Source organism: Ctenocephalides felis, unplaced genomic scaffold (assembly GCF_003426905.1).
Source record: "Ctenocephalides felis isolate EL2017-DRISC unplaced genomic scaffold, ASM342690v1 CF-g0.4_SCAFFOLD_03572, whole genome shotgun sequence".
Classification (NCBI taxonomy): domain Eukaryota; kingdom Metazoa; phylum Arthropoda; class Insecta; order Siphonaptera; family Pulicidae; genus Ctenocephalides; species Ctenocephalides felis.
The window spans coordinates 42,359,637-42,368,441 of NW_020539726.1; the positions used below are offsets into that span (position 1 = coordinate 42,359,637).

At 28.0% G+C, this 8,805-nt stretch overlaps 1 protein-coding gene and 1 long non-coding RNA gene across 2 annotated transcripts; both read right to left on the minus strand.

Annotated features, from left to right (window-relative positions):
* Nucleotides 1-953: 953 nt before the first annotated feature.
* On the minus strand, nt 954-3,157 carry LOC113388528. Its single transcript, XM_026625900.1, has 4 exons — nt 3,105-3,157; nt 2,826-3,041; nt 2,617-2,763; nt 954-1,368 (listed from the first exon to the last, which is right to left on the minus strand). Exons 1-4 carry the CDS (start codon nt 3,155-3,157, stop codon nt 1,110-1,112), a joined length of 675 nt encoding a protein of 224 aa, XP_026481685.1. The 3' UTR covers nt 954-1,109.
* A 5,010-nt stretch (nt 3,158-8,167) lies between these two features.
* On the minus strand, nt 8,168-8,564 carry LOC113387561. The gene is made up of 3 exons (XR_003368144.1): nt 8,545-8,564; nt 8,363-8,489; nt 8,168-8,293 (listed from the first exon to the last, which is right to left on the minus strand). It is a non-coding gene; the product is annotated as an uncharacterized LOC113387561 (long non-coding RNA).
* Nucleotides 8,565-8,805: the final 241 nt, after the last annotated feature.

Here is an 8,805-nt window from a genome sequence, read left to right on the forward strand (position 1 = left end):
ACAACTGATTCATACGGATTTGAAATCTAGTTGCTAAATGGCTGTTTGCAATTTGAAATTTGCTAATTTGCCAATTAACGACTTATTTCTAATTAAAGATATATTGTAATAGAAGAAAATGAACATTTGGTAATATTTTTCTCATATCACATATATGATATAGTTTTAAAAAAAAATAAAAAGAAAAGTAACAATTTGTACATTATTTAGTTTTTTAATTTAATAATTACTAATTAAAGTCTTCTGATTTTTTTTATTATCTTATTTTGAGATAGAACAAACTTAAATAAATAATTGTTAGAAATTTATTACAAGGTCTATTTTAAAATTAAAAAGTGCTCAAGGTATTCAAAAAAAGAACTTTTAAAATCAAATTTTGTGTGAGTCTTTTGAGCACCAATAATATAGTTTATTAATGGTATTTATTTATTAATTATTAATATCAAGATTTTTATTGTAAACAAATTGTTGCATAGAAAATTATTTGCAAAAAAAAAATACAATTTTTTTACAAGGTTATGCATTTTATTAATTATTATTATCTTAAAATAAATTACAAAAATATGTTTTTTGAAACTTTCAGGACACCATGTAGTTTTTAGAACAAATATATAACAAAAATTTGTTTGTTTAAGTTATTTTGTTAATTTTTTGAATTTTATGAGCACACAACTAGAAATAACAAAGTTTTCGAACAAAATGCAGATTCATGAAATTTTACTAAATAAATTTTGGGATTAGGTTTTAATTAAGCTCATATACTTAATATCTATAAATATATTTGAGGTTAGGTTTTAATTAAGCTTATATACTTTTCTATAAATATATTATAGTTAAATAAGAACACTGGAATTTATGATTTTGGTACACAATTTAGTCCAGCTAATTATTTACATTATTATTACATATATACAAAATATTACTTACTCAACAGCTATATAAAAGGTTGATTAGTTGTACTTTTAAATTATAAATATTATTTTTACCAGAAATAAAAGCAACATTATAATTAAAGCACTATTTGCTGGCACTAAGGTATTACAATTATTAAGTTATTTAAAAATTAAAACAATGTTGAAGTTTATATACTATATACTTAACCTCAAATTTTATGTTTCAGATACAACACTGGACACAACAAATGTAGTATTTGTACTTGTAGAATCTGCATCCGTCAAAGTCTTATTTGGATCTTCAACAGCACGAACACTATTATGATCTTTATTCACAATTAATTGATTTTTTGAAAACTGGTCTAAAGGATCCACTTTTGCCGGAGTCACCACAAATTTGCGACGGGTCACGTTCGGAGCCCCCGAGGAGTTCGGTAAGTCTCTCGATATTTTGTCGGAATTTAGAGTAACCACACTGGAAAATAGATAGAAAAACTTTATTTACACATTTGTTATACTACTTATATTGCAATTATTAAAAATTATATTGATGAAAACGGTCACTAGTTTAGCATTTAAACACTTGATGACAACTTCACAACGTCTAATTTGAATGTCAAGTGGTTTGCTTAAATTTTATCACCTGTCTCTTTCTGGTACCATATGTTAGAGCGAGAGGGCGATATTGAATAACGCATCGGGCAACACTAATTTATAAATGTCAGTAAGAAGAAACGTCAAACTATAAGTTACATTTAAATATTTCAATTGTGATGATAAATTTAATTATGAATAAAATTTGCTAAAAATGTTAATTGTTGAAGTGTTAACAGTTAAAGTGTTATTTATTATTAAAGTGAAAGTTACAAGGAGTAATAACATTCTGTGAAGTATTGTACATTTTTTATAAAAAATGTTTTTTTGTAAATATTCACTCAATTTTAAAAATGTGCTGTATTTTTCTATAAGTTATCTATATATAAATATTATATATAGAATCAAATGATTTAAATTTGCTGGCAAATTTGATGCAACTATTTAAATGTAAGTTCAAACATTTTCTGATTGTTTTAAATAAATAAACAAGCATGTAATTGTAATAAAAATATGTGCACAATTTTTTCAATACACTTTGCTAGTTAATTAATTGTTAATAATGTTAATATAGTTGTAATGTTAATTAATATGGATATTATAAATAGAATTTGACAATTTAAATTTTGTCAGCAAATTTAATATATCTTAAAATGCATGTTGAAATATTTTTTGAGGGTTCAGTAAACATATGCTACTAATAAAAATATATGCACAATTTTTAATACATATTTCCAATTAAATAGATTTGAAAAATATGCTTTAATCTTTTATCAACTTGTATATAAATATTGCAAGCAGAAATGTGCATTTCAATTTTTAAATTTTGCGCGCTAACTTTTCACTTTTAATTTCGCATAATTTGTATCATTCATCTCTTTCTACCACCATGTGCTTGAAAGAGACGGCAATATAAAATGTAGTACATTAAATAATCTTGTAACAAAAAGTTACAATAATAAATTAGATTTCTCAATTTAATTTAGGCTGATAAATATTGAAGTAAATCTTGGCAACCGGATGTCGTTTATAGGCGACACTCGTAAACGCAGGCTGTTAAGTGGATGTCGCCTATAGACGACATTCGTACCAAAATGGATAAATCAAACACATTTATATCTAAACGTACTTGAATGATTTGTTAAGCATATTATCGCTCATTTCCTGAATGCTTTCCAAAAATGTCAAAGGCTCTTCGACGCCTGCCGTGTGTGCCCCAGGGCTCCATGGAGTATTTCCGGACGACGTTGTTCTGATCAAAGGAACACCCCCTAACCTGAAATGAAAACAACACATTACAAATCTAAACATAGTCAATATTTTAATTGAAACATTTACCTTCTAGGTTTTCCATTATTCACACCAGAGCCTACACCATTGTTGTTTCCGCCGATTCCCATCCTGTTGCCTTCGTACCTTTCACCAGTGAGGGATTCGTAGAGGGATTTGAGGTCTCTGATTGTTGGCCTTTCTGGTTCAACAGGAGCTGGTGACCAGGTCCACTGGTTTAGACGTTCTCGCAATTTGCGCATGCGGTTTTGCTCCAAACTAAGACTAAAAGGTAATAAAAGGCATAGGTATGTTACTTTATAAACCCTTCAAATATTTTTATCTTACCCGTAAGCCTCGGAGTACCTCCTATTGTAGTCTCTGGCATGTTTCATCCCCATTCACCAATTTGGTATTCTTTTTCGCTAACAAATCATTAGCTAAATTTCTAGCCTCATCGCCACGTAAAGTCCTATTATAATCCCTTGCAATACGCACGTCGTGTCTCCAGAAATGACGAGCACTGCTCGAACGTAAAGGAGCCACTTCCTTAACCTGTAATAATAATCACGTATAACATCATCATGGTTTTTTGCCATGTATTTTTTTTTATTACCTTTAGTACTAAAATTCCAGCAGCATAAATACAAATGACGTTGACCAGAGTCAGACACAAGCTGATGAAACCCATGACGGCCAATTCGACGGCCTGGTTCGATGAATATTGTTGAGTGTCGACGATGGTGTTGAATTTGGTCGAATTGTTCTGCCAGATGAGGTAGGAAAAGGACATTGCCCATACTAAACCCTGGAGAGAAAAAAAAGAGTGCGCGTAAGGTTCACACCCGATTGAAGTAAAACTAATTTGCTACTGTACAAGATGGCATTTAAGTAAAAATAAATACGTCATATAACAAATTTGATTAATGTTCATCAGTAATATGGTAACACTCGCGATGCAAACATTTATTAATGTCGATTATTATACACATTTATATAATAATAAATTATAAATTATACATTTATAATACCATTAAAAACATGTATAATATTTAAAAACTTTAATATAATTGAAGTCATACTTTAAATATGATATGATCGGTTTGTCATTGTAATTAGCATTCGGCATTTAGGACCTTTATTAGAGAAATGAAATAATTGCTGATTAATAAATTTGTACAAAGAAGTCTACTGACAAAATAAGACTAAAGAATTAAAATAAAATTTTGTCGAGTTGAAGACAAAAATGGACTCTACTTACAAGCAAACTAATCGACATTTTTAAAGTATAAGGAGAAATTTTAAAGAGCATATTACTTAACAACAAGTAAGATTTCAAGAGGGACTCTACTGACGAGCAAATTGAAGAGTTATTTGAAATATCAAAAAAGAACTGTACTGAAGAGCAATGAATTAGCGACGTAGAATTTAAAAAAAAAACTCTACTAACACGCGAACTAATTAAAAAGAATTTTAAATTTAAATTAATTGGCAACTTAAGATTTAAAAAGGGTCTCTACTGACTAGCAAATTAATAACATAAAAGATAAAAAGCAACACTACTGACAAGCAAATTGCTTAGTAACGATATGAAAAGGGGCATTTTAAAGGATTCTGCTCAAATAAAGAACATTAGAATAAAAAGAGGATTTTGCTGACGAAAATTATGTATCGACTTACAATTAGTAGATAAAAATCGGAGTCTACTGACGATCAAATTCATTAGCAATCTAAAAACTAAAAAAAGACTATTGGCAAGCAAATGTATTGTGAATTTTATATCGAATGGGAAAACAATTACTGAGTTGTTTTTCCAACATGCCCTTTTAGTATACAATGTACTTTTTCGGCTGACTATTGTAAATTCATCAAATTTATTGAATGTCCCGACCTGGATAGTTGTAAATAAAAGAGATAATAATAAAAAAAAAATTAAAAAATTAGCAAGCAAATTGTTATATGGCAAAAAAACTTGTATGGCAAAAAGTTCTAAACTTGGAGTATAGCTCTGCACGAACTTTGTGAACCAAATAAAAAAAATTGATATGCCATTTGACTTCGAAAATAAATCTACCAAAGACGAAAAAGGTGATAAATAAAGCGAGAAAAAACTCAAATACAAATAGATCTTGCTTGGTGAATTAGAAAGACTTAAAGGACGAATATACATGAAATCACATGCTTCAGAAGTAAAAAGTAATTTATTACCAAATAGTTCTTTCTACTTACTGCATTTACAGCAGGTGGTAAAAGCGATGCAGATATAGCAACTCCTACCAAGGACCCCGTATTGTCTCCCAAGACCGCCAAGGCTCCAGCAGCACCCGATGGAAACGCTATTAAGGCTCCGACCCACAAGGAACGGATTTCACACCTGTTCAGAACATTACTAAATTTATAATTGCTAACTCGAACAGAATATTTTATCTTACTTCGATAACATTTCGTTCGTGGGCCACTCTCCTACTCCGTATCTGTCGTCTATCATACAGATGACCAGGCCGAAGAGAAATCCAATGAACATTGTTAAAAGAATTCCGAGCATTTCGTTGACGACACCCAGACGCATCAGGCTGCGATCGTGGATGCAGGTTCCGAAGGTTCCAGCAATAATAGGTCCCTAGAGGGAAAAAGGAAAATTGAATATTTGAGTTCAAGAATTTAATTTAGAGTGATAAATATTGAAGTAAATGTTGACACACGGATGTCAACAAAATAAACCTTCAAATTGTTTTAAAAATAACGTCCAAATATTAATCCAGAGTCTAACCAGATAATTCAAAAAACGTTCGAATATATTATTAAGCCTATTTAAATGATTGTCCAGATAATTGAAACAAAACGGCTAGATAATATTAAAAAATATCTCGAAAACAGAAGGAGCAATATTTAAAAAAAATATGAATGATTATTTCAAATTATAATTTATAATCTTCAAACATTTAAGTCCATTTGTCTATTGAAAATGCTCGATTTTTTCTTCAATTCAATGGCCACCAGTTTGTTCGTCAGTAGAGTCCCTTTGTGAAAATTGTAATAATTTACTGGATTATTTTTTTGATAGTTTGGTCGTTAGTGAAGTCATTTTTTCTGTTACAAATTGTAGTTATTTACTGGATTTTTGTTTTAAGTCTATGATGACTAGTTTGTCATTAGAGTCCTTTTGTCTATTACAAATTGCAATATTTCACTGAAATGTTTCTCGAGGTTGATTATGACCATTTATTTGTCAGTAGAAGAGTCTCGTTAAAGATTTACTCGATTCTTGATTCAAGTCGATGATTATTAGTTTGTTCGCCAGTAGAATCATTTTCTTTTCTTGAATCTTCTTTCAAGACAATTATTATCAGTTTGTTCGTCAGTAGAGTCCTTTTATTTGTTATAAATTGCAACAAATTACAGGATTTTATCTCAAAGTCGATTATGATCAGTCTGTTCGGTAGTATAGTATAGTCCTTTATGAAATACATTAAGGAGAATTCATGATGTAGGTTTTGGCACTGTATTTGAGCCATCCAAAAACACAACTTTAAACACATAGTTTGCAAAAGATTTTTTGCAATAATGTAATCACGTGACTGACTTCGTATGTTATTTTATTTTGACCAAAATTTGTTTTTTTTAATACAGTGTGTTCAAATTTTATAAAAATGTTTTTTCCTCTGATGACATCCTTCAGCAAGTTAACAAGCTCTTAGCAGAAAAATACATTTTTATAAAATTTGAACACACTGTATTAAAAAAAACAAATTTTGGTCAAAATAAAATAACATACTAAGTTAGTCACGTGACTAAAATATTGCAAACTATATGTTTAAAGTTGTGTGTTTTATTTGGTTTGAATTTGTAACGTTGCTGAATGATGACACATAATGTTGAAACTGATATATATATATATATATATATACCCATGTAGAAATTAATATGGTCTGAATCTACAAGCAATATAAAATCTACATTGGTCAAATTTGAAACCAATATCGGCTGGTCATAAAAATTGAACATTTTTAATATTGAGGCCATATAGGTAAACCAACATTGGTCTATATTGGTCTATATTTGGAAATTTGGAACCAATGTTGCCTACAAATTGTTGAATGTTGGTAAGGTAATATACAATTAGACAGAGAGCTGGTGAACATTTTGAATTATTAATTATTGAATTATTAAATTATTCTGAAACTTATAACTGATGTTGAAATATTACACAAATATTTGAAGATTTGAAGTTGAAATAATATAACGCAAAAATCAATGTCATTTATTTAACAATAAAACACCCTGAAATTTATTATTTATTTATTAGTGATTTCTGAAATGAACATAACGTAAATTTATAAAAATGTTTTTGTGGAAATTCATTTATTAAATAAACAATGATACAAATATAGAAACGGCATTAAAAAATGATGATTTATAAAAAACAAAAGTGTCATAAATATTGATTTTTTTTTAATATAGATATTTATTAATACATATCAAGTAAACTTTTTTTATAACAATAACAAAAGCAAATAAACTTTCCTATTTATAACATCATCACTCGATAAAACATTTCACAGCATCTGAACATATTTTATTTGTTGTTAATATATTTATTATCCATTAGAAATATTTATTTCATCGTCTAGAACAGTCATTGGAAAACCTACCTTACATTTGATATATATCAAGTAAATTTATAATCGAATAATTATTCGATTATAATTTACGTGATATATATCAAATGTAAGGTAGGTAAAGTAATAAAAGTAATAAATGCAAATTAACTTAACTATTTATAACAAATCACTCGATAAAACATTTCACAGCATCTGAACATATTTTATTTGTTGTTAATATTTTATTATCCATTATGAAATATTTATTTCATCGTCTAGAACAGTCATTGGAAAACCTACCTTACATTTGATATATATCCAAGTAAATTATAATCGAATATTATTCGATTATAATTTACGTGATATATATCAATTGTAAGGTAGGTAAAGTAATAAAAGTAATAAATGCAATTAACTTAACTATTTATAAACATCATCACTCGATAAACATTTCACAGCATCTGAAACATATTTTATTTGTTGTTAATATATTTATTATCCATTATGAAATATTTATTTCATCGTCTAGAACAGTGACTGGGAAACTTTTTCAATCATAACCCCAAAATATTTTTGTCCAAGTTTGTATTGTCATCTGAAACCTCGTATTCCTTGTTAATAAATTTATAATATATCATTATATATTATCAATATGAATAATTATGAAAGCGTTAAAATGAGATTGTAAAATGCACTCACTCGACTCTACTTTTACCTTAAAAAATAATGACTTCATATCATAGTCTAAAATCTTGCTATGCAAATGTACAGATTTATTGACATTCCACATTGCATTTATTATAATCAAACTTATAGACTATTCTGTCAAAATTTATATCTTTCCTTTCTATAACTTATTTAGTTACAAACTTTTTCGAAACATTTTACTACTAAGCAAACCAGTTTCTCTATTTTCTGCGCTTACAACAATATTACCTGAAAATAAATAAGAATATGTTTTAAATGCAGAGACATATAATTATATTATAACAAGTATTGTCTTACCTTTTATAAATATGAAAGTGCAGTATGTCTTCACTCAAAAAGATTAGGTTATGTTATATTTTATTATGTTATATTTTATTATATTTCACGTAATATGTACAACTGATTTCTCAATGTGTTTAAACTCCTGATCAATATAAAAATCCTTAGTGAGAAAAATAAAATTATCTTGCATTTCTTACCATTTTTATTGAAAACTTGCAAATTTTGACATTTCGAATAACTAGTTTCCGATTATTTATTAGAGATACTAATAATAATGTAGTTAGCAGTAATCATTCTAAAAATAAATAGCTATTAGTTACAATGCATAAACGCATAATTAAGTATTATACTCACCAATAGTAAAAAGAATTCGTCTATTAAAACTAAGGTTATGTTAGATATACATAACTTATTACTTAATCTATCATCCCCCCAAATCAAATCAGATGACGTAAAAT